The sequence below is a fragment of the Amphiura filiformis genome, chromosome 10, assembly GCF_039555335.1.
Source record: "Amphiura filiformis chromosome 10, Afil_fr2py, whole genome shotgun sequence".
In the NCBI taxonomy this organism is placed as follows: Eukaryota; Metazoa; Echinodermata; class Ophiuroidea; order Amphilepidida; family Amphiuridae; genus Amphiura; species Amphiura filiformis.
The window spans coordinates 25,513,980-25,528,974 of NC_092637.1; the positions used below are offsets into that span (position 1 = coordinate 25,513,980).

Here is a 14,995-nt window from a genome sequence, read left to right on the forward strand (position 1 = left end):
CAGAATTGGGATCAAAGGTCATTAAAGGGGCATTTTCGGTATATAACCAAATATCTTCAAAATGCTTCTTCTGCCACATATTACATATTACAATGACGTTACTTACACATGTGCATGGGCTTTACCTAGTGCCCATACCTTGCACACAGAATTGGGGTCAAAGGTCATGAAGGGGATAAAATCTTACAATTGCATTATCTGGACATCTGTAAGGAGTATGGGGCTCAAACTCGATACAATAAATCTCATGACCAGGGGAACATTTTGCGGGGGTCAGGTCAAAGGTCATGCAGAGGTCAAATTTTAGAAACGCATTTCCTGGACATCTGTAAGGGGTACGGGGCTCACAACTTGGTGACAACAAACTTAAAGGCCCATTCAGTGATTTGCTCATCCGGACGATCGTAAAAATCATCAAAATTCAGATTTTGGTACCTTTGTAATTGGCATAGATGTGCTAACATAGCCTGCTAGTGGTTCGGTCGAAAGCCGTGTATTTTAGACAAAATAAAGCATTTGCATGATTCTGGACTTTTGATACTGACAGTACAAAAAGTCCGACTCGAGATCGAAAGAAGCTCACTCTCCACGCACCAACGCGTTATGTATTGTTTCTACTACTTATTACATCAGTAGCTACTATTTTAAACATAATACACAATTTTAACTGTTTTCCCTATTTAAATTGACCGTTAGTTTGCCTCGGTGACCTAACTGACCTTTAATTGCTTATTTTGTTTTCTACTACAAAAATTAAACGTCTGTTTTAAATCAATTTAGACTCTACTTCCCCGTGTTAGAAACACTGGACTAGGAAGTTTTTCCAGTCGATTGGTGGCGACTGTACGAAAATCTCGATTTTCTCGAGTCGATCTGAGTTGAAGTAGAAAACCTTTCTAAAACTTCTGTTTTTGACTAATTTGTCGATGTATTCAGGGGAAAAGTGGTTTAATGAAATTCTGTAGACTTATTCTTTATTTCTAAGCAACTCTGACAAATTTTCATTTTTTTTAATGTTCCTGTGAAATCACTGAAAGGGCCTTTAATGATCAGGGGAACATGTTGGAACACTTTGCAGGGGTCAGGTCAAAGGTTATCTGGGTCAAATCTTTATAACTTCATTTTCTGGATATCTGCAAGGGGTATGGGGCTCAAACTCAGTGACAACAAATCTCATGACCAGGGGAACATTTTGCAGGGGTCAGGTCAAAGGTCATGTAGAGGTCAAATTTTCTAAATGCATTTTCTGGACATCTGTTAGGGGTGCATGGGCTCAAACTCAACAACAAACTTACTGACCTGGGGAACATTTTGGAACACTGTGCAAGGGTCATGTCAAAGGTCATCTGGGGTCAAATCGTAGAATTTCATTTTCTGGATATCTGTAAGAGGTACGGGGCTCAAACATGGTGACAACAAACCTCAAGACCAGGAGAACATTATGGAACATCATGCATAGGTCAGGTCAAAGGTCATCTGGGGTCAAATCTTAGAATTGAATTTTTTGGACATCTGTTAGGAGTACAGGACTCAAACTCGGTGAAAACAAACCCCATGACCAGGGGAGCATTTTTGGAACATTTTGTAGGGGTCAGATACCTCCACAACACCAACATGCCCCAGCTAGGTTTGTGGTCTATGACCACCATTTGCCACTAGTTGAACTTCTAATTAGCATACTTTTGGAGGTTTCCATATTTGGGTTTACCTAATTAATTATTAATGAACGGGACGTTGTTTACATCATGACGTTATAGAGCTTGTTACTCGTCCGATTCGAAACACGAAAAACATTTGCACTTTTCTTTCCATTAATACCATATAGCGGAGGTGTTAGTTTTTTATGTAAGGAAAATATTCCTGGCAATGACCCCATGTTGACAATGGCTAAATATACTGTATTAATTCAGGAAAGGTCCATCGATTTGTCCGCCATTTTTTCCCTTCAGATTTTGAGGTAATTTAGTAGACTTGCTTACCAGTCGTTTTCGTTATCCTAACTACAGATTGCATATTATTGCAAAGTGAACTTCGACGTATGTGATGCGAAAAAGTCTTGCCGTACCTTTTTTGACTCATTTACATGCATGTTTCAGCCGAGACGATTATGTTTGCGGCCACGCAGCAGTATACAGATAAGCTCATCTTGTTTTACTATAAAAGTAAAACATCTTTGGGGCAAAATAGTGTATCTCCGGATTATTTTGCTATGTGTTAGGCAAACTTTGATTTAGAGTATGTTGTTTATGTTGTGTCAAAATCACACAAGTTTGTGCTACATTTGCAAAAATTTTTATCCTTTGTAACACTCAAGCCTCTCCGTGCTAGCCATGTGCTTCAACGGAAAAAGTTGAAGTTTTGAAATATTTTCTCAAAATATCAAGAGCTATCTTAATAACTACTGAACCAATACTAGGCTTGTTTGTACTCATTTTAATGCATTTTTATACTGATTCCAAATATGGTGATGAAAATTTACATTTATGAAATTTTTGAATATAAAAAAAATTTGAAACATGTCGTCTGCAGTCGACACCAGCGTGAAGAGAGTTAAGACACTAATTATTGTTTCATTCCAGGCTTAAGGGTAGACGAAGTATTTTTGGTCAAAGCAACCTAAAAAACGATTTCCATTATCTAGATCAATATATTATTGAAAATTAACACCTTGATGTTTTGCAAAAGTTCATTCTATAAATCGTATACTTTGCAAACTTGCTTAATTTATTGTTGTTAATGAGTTATGTACGTTTTACAAAAGTGTTGTTGTTTCAGCCCTCTTTACAACATAACTCAAGAACCACAGCACCTATAAAAGTATATCTGTGATATTTTAATTCTTCTACACGCTCGCTATGAATTGAGCAATGCAGTTTTTGCCAAAGCTCACTACCATTCGTAAGATGCTGTGAACTACCAAATCACAACACAATAATTAATAACCTTAAGTTGTGATTTCAGGGCCTGTAGTTGATCTAATTAGTGCCCCTCCCATAATAAGTGCCCCTCCCCATAATAAGTGCCCTCCTTATAATAAGTGCTTATCCCCATAATAAGTGCCCCCTGCATATATATTTTCAAGCCAGACAACTGTCTAAGCACCCACTTTTTTTCAATGTTCCTGTACAACTAATTGTGTGAAATGTTTACATGTTAAGATTCATTGCCCCCCCCCCCAACCCCCCCGAAAAAGAGAATGACCTAACCAGGGGTGTAGCTGTGGCTCCCATGGCAAGGATACAAAATTACAGCATCCCAAACCTGTCAATGTACATGTACCAACGGCAATATTTTTGGCCAGGATAGAGGAGTGCTCAAGAAGGGGGGTGTGTGGTAGGGATCCTCAAAATTTGTTCTACCCACATTTTAACATAGACAGCGATACGGTGACTCTCTAAGACTGCGCCTGGGGCACATGCCCACCTTGACCCCCACTAGCTATGCCACTGCAACAAAAAAAACCAAAAACATCACAACAGCTGTTTTATTATTTTTAAAGAGGAGTTTTTTATTGGTTAACCCCCCTTTTTTATTCACCATCATTTTGGCGCTCCCCTAATGTGGTGCACAGGATACGTGCCCCCCTTTCCCCCTTAGCTACACTACTGGATCTAACTTCAAGCACTAATGACATTGAATGCGCTACTTCTAAATTTTGGCCACACATCCTCTTTTGACCAATTATAGGTTAATGAATACGTATTACTTGTTGGGAGAGATGCATCAACATCATTGCAAGTCCATTGTTTTGTCTAATTTCTCGAGCAACAAGTGATACACGTTCATTAACTTATTTCATACACGAGAAGGAAAAAACACATGATTTTTACGTTTTTTATAACAGAATTATCACTTAAATTTTGCAAAATAGAATCAAATATAAATAAATGCATCAACCCGCCCGAAAAAAGAATCAAGCCTACGCGACGCAAACTCGGTAGTACACGGAGTGCACATTATACACAATTAATGCACTCCGCGTACTTTTCTAACCGCTTTTCTGATTGGCTGCTTTGATATAGTGTATACATATCAAGTGAAATGTTTGTTTTCTTTTTGTTTGTTTGCACAGAATGACCAATCCACAGGAGAAATCACAGTATTAGGAGGAGACAACTTATCATCAGTAGAAGGCAAAAAGATTCTTATTGTTGAGGTATGTATTGCGCCATTCCATTTAAAAGCCACTCTCCCCTGTTGAAGATTTAGCCAAAGTCTTCCACAGAGGGAGCATGAGTTATGAATTTAAGGTAGCTGCCTCGGATACAACACCCCTCCTGTGTCAGATCTATCAGGTCTATTCATTTAAATCTTTAACATAACAAAGAAAAGTATTTTCCCCACCTATTTTAAGAGTCTTATAAGAATTGTAACAATTCTTATGTTTTTCTTTATTTTTTGAAAATTCCCTTAATTTTGACAGTTTTTTTGATTTTTTTTGCCCACTTAGGAAGGAGCTATGGTTACCAAACTTTCAGGGATGGTAAATAAGCTGAATATCTAAATTCTCTCGTCAGTTTTTTGTCTCGCCTGAATGTTCAGGGAGAGACTTAGTAATCACTATGGTGTGTGTGTGTCCGTGTGTGGGGGCGCGTGTGTGCGTGTGTGTGTTCGGAAAAAGCTTGTGAACGCGTTATCTTGAGAACCGTAAGTGCTATGATGATGAAACTTTATAGGGGGTAGCATGACCAGAGGGTGTCGACCTGATTAGATTTTGAGCGCAAAATATGGTAATTAAGTACCTAATTTGCATAATTTATGCGTAATAAGCAAAATACCTTGTGAACAGATTATCTGGAGATCCGTATGGGGTACAGTGACGTAACTTGGTGGGGAGTAAGCGTGGCCAGATGTTCTCGACCTGATTAGATTTTCAGCGCAAAATATGCTAATTAAGTACCTAATTTGCATAATTTATGCGTATTTGATGCGTATCAAGCAAAAAAAAACCTTGTGAACAGCTTATCTGGAGATCCGTATGGGGTACAGTGACGTAACTTGGTGGGGAGTAAGCGTGGCCAGATGTTCTCGACCTGATTAGATTTTCAGCGCAAAATATGCTAATTAAGTACCTAATTTGCATAATTTATGCGTATTTGATGCGTATCAAGCAAAAACCCTTGTGAACAGCTTATCTGGAGATCCGTATGGGGTACAGTGACGTAACTTGGTGGGGAGTAGCGGGGCCAGAGGTTCTCGACCTGTTTAGATTTTGAGCGTAAAATATGGTAATTAAGTACCTAATTTGCATAATATATGCGTAATAAGCAAAATACCTTGTGAACAGATTATCTGGAGATCCGTATGGGGTCCAGTGGACGTAACTTGGTGAGGAGTAAGCGGGGCCAGAGGTTCTCGACCTGATTAGATTTTGAGCGTAAAATATGGTAATTAAGTACCTAATTTGCATAATATATGCGTAATAAGCAAAATACCTTGTGAACAGATTATCTGGAGATCCGTATGGGGTACAGTGACGTAACTTGGTGGGGAGTTGCGTGGCCAGAGGTACTCGACCTGATTAGATTTTCATGAGGTCAAAGGTCACATACAAGGTCAAAGGTCAACTGAGGTCACCAAATCTTTTAATAATTAATTTTCAACTGTGCATCACATATCCCAATAACAGCTTGATCGGTCATGTAATTAAGGAAATATGACGACTTTAAGATAGTCGCTTTCTTTGTAAAGTATAGCCGTATCATTAAAAAAAAAAATGCTAACTCGTAAAGGAAGCATCTTTTTTTTTTGATTTATTTCATGAAATAGTTCTTTGGTATTGCCAAATTTGATTTTTCAGCGCAACATACTTTTTCCAATTTCGTGAGGTCAAAGGTCACATACAAGGTCAAAGGTCAACTGAGGTCACCAAATCTTTTAACAATTAATTTTCAACTGTGCATCACATATCTCAATAACAGCTTGATCGGTCATGTAATTAAGGAAATATGACGACTTTAAGATAGTCGCTTTCCATGTAAAGTATAGCAAAGTAGCACTTTCAATGAGTGATAACTCGTAAAGGAAGCATCTTTCTGTTTTGATTTATTACTTTGATGAAATAGTTCTTTGGTTTTGCCAAATTTTGGAAGGTCATTACGGGGTCATCCGAGGTCACTCAGGGGTCATCTGAGGTCAAGTTATTAAAAACTCGTATGGGCATGAAACTTGGTGGGTACAGTCATCATTTAAAGCCAAATTTTTGTAAGGTCATTTTGGGGTCACCAGGGGTCATCTGAGGTCAAATTAGTAAAAACTGTCGTATGGACATGAAACTTGGTGGGTACAGTCAACATTTAAAGCCACATTTTTGGAAGGTCATTTTGGGGTCACCAGGGGTCATCTGAGGTCAAATTAGTAAAAACTGTCGTATGGACATGAAACTTGGTGGGTACAGTCAACATTTCAAGCCAAATTTTTGGAAGGTCATTTCGGGGTCATCTGAGGTCAAATTAGTAAAAACTGTTGGATGGACATGGAACTTGGTGGGTGCAGTCAACATTTAAAGCCAAATATTTGGAAGGTAATTTCGGAGTCACCAGGGGTCATCTGAGGACAAATTAGTAAAAACTCGTATGGGCATGAAACTTGATGGGTACAGTCAACATTTAAAGCCAAATTTTTGGAAGGTCATTTCGAGGCCACCAGGGGTCATCTGAGGTCAAATTAGTAAAAACTGTCGTATGGGCATGAAACTTAGCACGAGGGGTACAGTCAACACTTAGAGCCAAAATTTTCGAAGGTCATTTCAGGGCCACCAGGGTCATCTGAGGTCATATTAGTAAAAACTGTTGCATGGGCATGAAACTTGGTGGGTACAGTTACCATCGGCCAGATAATCGTGCCCAGCCGATAACCGCCAAATTCATTTACCTCTCTACCAACAGTTATCATAAAAGCAGGCGGTCACAAAAGCAGGCGAGACTCGTGGTTCGAGAACCGCCTTGTTTTGATAAAGTGTTTACTTTTTGAAAAAAAAATGATTTTTTCCATTTTTTATTTTAGGGAATGTTAGAAACACTGTAGCTTAAAATAGAAACACTTAATTGAAAAAAGCTGACGAGAGAATTTAGATATTAATCTTATTTACCATCCCTGAAAGTTTGGTAACCATAGCACCCAGGCGGCGAGTGGCATGATAAAGCCGGCAACTTGTGAAACCGCCCGGCCGTATGGCATTTTCCATATACTCGGTTAGTTTTGTGGGCCTATTTGTTTGTGATATTTCAAGCGTTTTAAAATTTCAAAATAATCCCATTCAATTACACGGTTGACGATGGAAATTTCTTGAATTTAGAAAAAACACGTCATTCAACACCTGATAGCACCCTTCCCTGTTGACTAAAAAAATCCTAGAATTTAGGTAATATAGTGTTTCTAGAAAAAATAAAAAAATCATAAAAAAGTACCAACATTCCTTTTAACTATATACTTAAGTAACACTAAGTTGGAAAATAAACTTGGTTTGTATTATTCTGTGATATATTGGCATGCAAACTTTTATATACAACTGCTATAAAGGAGAGAAAAATCAGTTTTAATAAAATTTTGTTTTCAAAAATGTGGCTATTTTGAGAAATTGGCAAAATGCCAAAAGCCCTTCCCTGTAGTAATTCAATGGGATTTTGAGATGACAAGAAGTTGCATAAATCAAAAACGCTTTTTGGAAAAAAAAAAAATTAAAACTAAGGTTTTTTCATCAATACACACATCCTATATCATGATTGAACAGATTCATCAGGATCGGTATAGTAAACTGGTTAACAAAGTTCTTTGTATCTGATCCAGAATGTTCACTTACTTGTGTACGTTTCAACAACACCTGTTGTCTTTATCAACACTTGATGGGTAGTGACTGCTATTGGTAGCGTCGGTTGCCAATAGCAGTCACTACCCATCAAGTGTTGATAAAGACAACGGGTGTTGTTGAAACGTACACAAGTAAGTGAACATTCTGGATCAGATACAAAGAACTTTGTTAACCACATCCTATATCATTTTCAAGGAGCATGACACCGTAGCCGATAAAGCCACCTTAATAAACAATTGGGTAACTGCCATTTGAAATACTCACTCCAGTTGTGGAAGATATCTAGGTAAAGCCATAATACAGTGGGAGTTTGGGTTCCAAAATGATTAACCCTGACCAATAATTTACATTTGAAAAACATGCATTTTTTGTTTAAAGCCTAAAGGGTATAAAATGTTATATAGAAAAACTATTTTACTCAAGAATTTTTTTTTTTCCTACAGTTCCCAACAAAATGTGGGTAAAAAAAAGTTCTTTGGGATTTTCTCCAAAACTGAGCATTTTTTCCCAAATCTGAATGGATCACAGATGGATTTGTCAAGTCTTTGCCATTCTATAAAATAAGTATACTTTAATTAGACCAACAATTTGGCAGTATTGACACCCAAAAATTGCCATAATTCCAGGGTTAAGACTAACCTTGAGTTTTGAAATCTACCCACACTGTATGATTCATAAACCTCTTACTTACTTGAGAAGGCTAGCCATGAATTTGCTCACCGATAGCTTTCACATTTGAGGCATTTTGTGCAAAAAGTAATTAATATTGCAAAATTGATGTCAAATTCTGCCACCATTTGACAGCGTTGTCTTTTAATCCAATCCTATCAGCTCTTATGGGTTCTGTCCTGATAGAATTTTAATTACGATGCCCTGTGATAATTTTTGGCATTCAGTTTCAGGATTAATTATTTTTGTCCAAAATTTGTGGGAAACTTGGAAACAAATACAAATTTTGATTTTTATTTAATTACCATTTTGTTGAAAATAAAAAAAAGACATAAAAAAATAAATTTCTTGATTTTCAAAGAGGACACCACGTGCGATTTTACTAATGGGCGCGGCAGCTTTGAGACACAGGATTTAATTAAGATGGCCTAAGTCTAGTTAGCTCAATCGATAAGGCGTTCGACTATGGTGCGAGAGGTTGCAGGTTCGAACCCTGGCGGTGCCTAGTACGCTCTCGTGGAAATAATTGAGGAACTTACTGCTAATTTGTCTCGTTGTAACCCGCACGAAACTCGGGAGCTGATCCTGGTTGCGAAGGTTATTTGTGGAATGTCTAGGGTGTGCGCTCTTGAAGCAGCAAAGTCCCTGAATTGTTGTTTAATGGTTTATGGAATGATGTGGGGCCATAGTGATCAGCGACAACCTGTAAAGTGTGCTGAAGCTTGTGGATTAATGTCTAGGCGTTGTGCCTGTGCGTAGCGGACTATAAATCACTGCGCCTTTTTTTTTTTTTAAGTTAGAAAATGGAGCAATAAGTAGTAAAGATTTCAAACTTGAGACAATTGCCCATTGACCACTGTTTCAAAGAAGCTAATGATGGAAGTACTTCCATCATGATGGAAGTACCTCTTATGAGGGGTGGTCAAAAAGTTTGTAGAACAAGTTACTCTACTTTGTCGCATGGTAATGAATTCGATCTCATTTGAAAACTTATTCCTTCAAAACATAACTGCCAAAATGTTCCATTTTTGCATCACTGTATATGGGCAGGACACTCTGCAGAGGAAGCCTACCTCCTTAGATTCACAGGTACTACCTGTGCACACAGGCTCATCGTGGACATTTCTGCTGACGGTGGTGAAAACTCAAATAAAATTTAGCAATGTACAGTTGCGGTAAATGGTGTCAAAGTTCTTAATATTTAACAGCAACAAAATAGTCCTTAGAGTTCTAGAATGGATAAAGAACCAAACAATAAAGATGAGACAGCCACAAATTACATGTATGACAACGCTGATGAAAGTGTTTCCAACATACATGTAAAGGTATTCCAAGGTGTCTTCTACATGGGTCCCAGAATTTTCATGCACAAAATTAATACCAGTTGATGTAATCAGGTCCACACCTGAATGAGGACTGAGACAAGTTTAATCTATATTTGGCTAAAGGTGATAAGACATACATTTATCACTGGAATTATGCATCCATTCAGTGGGAGCACCTGGATCTCCCACCTCTAAGATCATCACTCTGTCACCATAGTGGAAGGTCTTCATCGATGATTTCTAAGATTCATGTAGAGTGTTGATGACAGATCATTTGCCAAATGAAAGTACAATCATAATAGGTGTACATGTATATCATACAATTTTGATAGCAAAATTGAGGCAAGCCATCAAGTGAAGAAGGTTGGTGGCAGGAATGGGACTGTTCTCGGATTGTGTCCTGTACCCTATTCTCAGTTTGTCAAGCTGCCATTCACGACAGAGGGGATCAGTTAACTAAAGCAACCATATTGTGGTTCAGCCATGGCCTCCAGTTAGTGAAACCTATTTTAGAATTTTAAATCCTACCTTCATAATATCAGGTTTGCTGGTGATTAATGCTGGTGAGCCTTCACTGAAAAGTAGCTCATAGATTAATCGCAAGACTTCCATTTTGTTTTACATAGAAGGTTTCAATAACCACTGCAATGGGTGCATTAAGGTATGCAGTGACCATGTTCAAGAGCGAGTTAGAAAGAATTTGGCCGGTACTCTTTCAAGTACCCTGTTCTACAAACTTATTGACCGCCCTCGTACATGGTACTGCAAAGAACAACCTGTTATCAAAGTACTAAGGACCACTCTTAGCTAATTGTTTTGCTTTAATGTCTGTATTGCAGTGGCTTGTTGAAAGCACAATATATTGCGGTATCAAATTGCATAGAGGAAATTCATCTCGTAATTTTTCTTTCTAATTGTCTCAATGAGTGTTGATTTCATAAGTGTCTCCCAACCAGCTTGGGAAGTACTCTGAAGGAGATCACGTAGGCGATGGAAAACAAACAAACAAACTTACGCTTGAATTTTTGTTATTTTAATTCGGTTTGCCGAAGCGTACTTATTTATTAGCATTTATTGCAATTTCCATTTCAGACCTATTTATAGTAGACATGTCCACTAAAAATTGAAGTACTTACACAGCCGTTGACGTTAGTCACGGCTGTGTCTTTTTTCTTACAGGTTCTTTCTTCTTCTTCTTCTTCTTCTTCTTGCACAGCCGCCATCGGCGCTTGTGCATTCTTTTTACCGTTCTTCTTCTTTACACAGCCGTGGCGTTAGTCACGGCTGTGTCTTTTTTCTTACAGGTTCTTTCTTCTTTGCACAGCCGCCATCGGCGCTGTGCATTCTTTTTACCGCGTTCTTCTTTCTTCTTTCTTCTTCTGTCAACATCATGTTAATCAGCCATCGTAGCCACATGCTTTCAGCCATGTTGATCAAAGTTGGTCACTAGGACCATAGAGTGGTGCCACAACTGTCACATGATCATTTCCGGTCAAAGGTTATTCACTTCCGGTCAGTGGCCAAAAACGTGATTTTCACTAAAAATGCTTCTTCTTCCACATTTTACATAGCACCATGACGTCACTTGCACACATGCATCGCCTATTACCAGTGTCTAAAAGTCCTTCACAGAATTGGGATCAAAGGTCATTAAGGGGTCACTTCGGTAAAAGTATGAAAAATTTGTAAAAATATTCAAAAATCACTGTCTTTACAAATTACATAGCAGAGAGTCGCCATTAGCACACATGCATCGCTACTAGCTAGGGTCTTTAGGATGCCTACAGTTTTGGGGTCAAAGGTCATTAAGGGTTACTTCGGTCAAAAACCAAAATTATCAAAAATTTAAAAAAAATTTTATCTCAAAATGTAAACAGACCAGAGCAATATAACCATCATACATGAATTGGTATTACCTGATGTATGCACGGTATTTTTATTTTGGGGGTCAAAGGTCATTATGGGTTCACTTCCTGTTTTAGCTAAATAACTTTAAGAATTTTTATCTCGACAACTAAACAAAGTAGAATTTTTTTTTTTTTTTTTAAACAATGAATTTTGTCAGTGCATATAAGGGTTTTTTTCATTGAGGTCAAATTAAGGGGGTCAATGGTCATTAAGGGGGTCAAAAGGTCAATCATAAATTTAAAAAAATCAAAATCCATTTATAAATTCGATTAAGCTGGAATTCACCAGGAATATTCCTTATGACATCCTGAGCAGTATGTAATATTTTGCGGGGTCAAAGGTTATTAAGGGATCACTTCCGGTTATCAACAAAACCGCCTGGTGGCTGTGCTCGCGGGCGCAGGTGACCGCAACCAATCAGATCTCGTTCTTTCTTTTTACACAGCCGTGGACGTTAGTCACGGCTGTGTCTTTTTCTTACAGGTTCTTTCTTCTTTCTTTCTTTCTTTCTTTCTTCTTTCTTCTGCCGACCACTACATTTGCTCTAGCACTTACATGCTTGCACGAATTTTGACCTAACTTGGTCACAACCATCATTGACCATGCCCCTACATGTCACATGAAACTCGTGGGGTCAGAGGTCAAACAGGGGTCATAGGGGTCAAAAACGTGATTTCAACTCAAAATGCTTCTTCTCTCACAGATTACGTAGGAGAGTGACACCATTTGCACACATGCATTGTTATTAGCCAGTGTCTATGGGGTCCTCACAGATTTGGAGTCAAAGGTCATTAAGGGGTCACTTCCGGTATAAAACGAAAAACCTTCAAATTTTTTTATTTGCTAAGAAAAACATAGAACAGTAACGGTATGTTCACAAATAAATTGTAGTTACTCTGTGCATTTGTGGTATTTTTTCATTTAGGGTCAAAGGTCATTAAGGGGCTACTTCCGGTATAAAACGAAATTCCTTTAAAATGCTTCTTCTTCCACAAATTGCACACATGCATTGTTATTACCCAGTGTCTATGGGGTCCTCACAAATTTGGAATCAAAGGTCATTAAGGGGTCACTTCCGGTATAAAACGAAAAACCTTCAAAATTTTTTATTTGCTAAGAAAAACATTGGAGGGTGATGGTATATTCACACGTGAATTGTGTTTACCTATTGTACATGTGGTATTATTTCATTTGGGGTCAAAGGTCATTAAGGGGTCACTTCCGGTCTGAGACGAAAAACCTTCAAAATGCCCCTTTCTGCCACAAATAACATAGCAAAGTGGTGCCACTTGCACCCATACATTGACATTAGCCAATGTCTATGGGCGCTTTTATATATTTTGAGGTCAAAGGTCATTAAGGCGTCAAAACACGGCTGTGTTCGTGGTCTTAGACCACAGCTAAGTCTAGTTACACAGCCGTGACGTTAGTCACGGCTGTGTCTTTTTTCTTACAGGTTCTTTCTTCTTCTTCTTCTTCTTCTTCTTTCTTCTTCTTCTTTCTGCCGACCATTACATTTGCTCTAGCACTCACATACTTACACCGATTTTGACCTAACTTGGTCACAACCATCATTGACCATGCCCCTACATGTCATATGAAACTCGTGGGGTCAAATGTCACGCAGGGGTCATAGGGGTCAAAAACGTGTTTTCAACGCAAAATGCTTCTTCTCCTACAGATTACGTAGGACAGTGACACCACTTGCACACGTGCATTGTTATTACCCAGTGTCTATAGGGTCCTCACAGATTTGGGGTCAAAGGTCATTAAGGGGTCACTTCCGGTATAAAACGAAAAACTTTCAAATTTTTTTATTTGCTAAGAAAAACATAGGGCAGTAACGGTATGTTCACACGTAGATTGTAGTTACCCTGTGTATAAGTGGTATTTTTGTAATTACGGTCAAAGGTCATTAAGGGCCACTTCCGGTATAAAACGAAATACCTTTAAAATGCTTCTTCTCCCATAAATTACGAGGATAGTGACACCACTTGCACACATGCATTGTTATTGCCTAGTGTCTATGGGGTCCTCACAGATTTGGGGTCAAAGGTCATTAAGGGGTCACTTCGGTATAAAACGAAAAACCTTCAAAAATTTTTATTTGCTAAGAAAAACATAGGACAGTAACGGTATGTTCACACATGAATTGTTGTTACCCAATTCATATGTGGTATTTGTTTATTTGGGGTCAAATGTCATTAAGGTGTTACTTCCGGTCTGAGACGAAAAACCTTCAAAATGCCCCTTTTGCCACAAGTAACATAGCAAAGTGGTGTTACGTGCACCCATGCATTGACATTAGCCAATGTCTATGGCCGTTTTCATATATGTTGGGGTCAAAGGTCATTAGGGGTAACAACACGGCTGTGTTCGTGGGTTAGACCACAGCTTAGTCTAGTTCTTTACACAGCCGTGACGTTAGTCACGGCTGTGTCTTTTTTCTTACAGGTTCTTTCTTCTTTCTTTCTTTCTTTCTTCTTTCTTCTGCCGACCACTACATTTGCTCTAGCACTTACATGCTTGCACGAATTTTGACCTAACTTGGTCACAACCATCATTGACCATGCCCCTACATGTCACATGAAACTCGTGGGGTCAGAGGTCAAACAGGGGTCATAGGGGTCAAAACGTGATTTCAACTCAAAATGCTTCTTCTCTCACAGATTACGAGGAGAGTGACACCATTTGCACACATGCATTGTTATTAGCCAGTGTCTATGGGGTCCTCACAGATTTGGAGTCAAAGGTCATTAAGGGGTCACTTCCGGTATAAAACGAAAAACCTTCAAATTTTTTATTTGCTAAGAAAAACATAGAACAGTAACGGTATGTTCACAAATAAATTGTAGTTACTCTGTGCATTTGTGGTATTTTTTCATTTAGGGTCAAAGGTCATTAAGGGGCTACTTCCGGTATAAAACGAAATTCCTTTAAAATGCTTCTTCTTCCACAAATTGCACACATGCATTGTTATTACCCAGTGTCTATGGGGTCCTCACAAATTTGGAATCAAAGGTCATTAAGGGGTCACTTCCGGTATAAAACGAAAAACCTTCAAAATTTTTTATTTGCTAAGAAAAACATTGGAGGGTGATGGTATATTCACACGTGAATTGTGTTTACCTATTGTACATGTGGTATTATTTCATTTGGGGTCAAAGGTCATTAAGGGGTCACTTCCGGTCTGAGACGAAAAACCTTCAAAATGCCCCTTTCTGCCACAAATAACATAGCAAAGTGGTGCCACTTGCACCCATACATTGACATTAGCCAATGT

At 38.4% G+C, this 14,995-nt stretch overlaps 1 protein-coding gene across 2 annotated transcripts in view; it reads left to right on the forward strand.

Moving 5' to 3' along the window:
• The window catches only part of LOC140162688 (hypoxanthine-guanine phosphoribosyltransferase-like), an 86,609-nt gene that overhangs the window by 57,144 nt on the left and 14,470 nt on the right, over positions 1–14,995 (forward strand). For both annotated transcript variants that reach the window (XM_072185959.1, XM_072185960.1), the window contains one exon: positions 4,073–4,156. In XM_072185959.1, the coding sequence (XP_072042060.1) occupies positions 4,073–4,156 (84 nt within the window). The remainder of the gene's footprint in view (positions 1–4,072; positions 4,157–14,995) is intronic.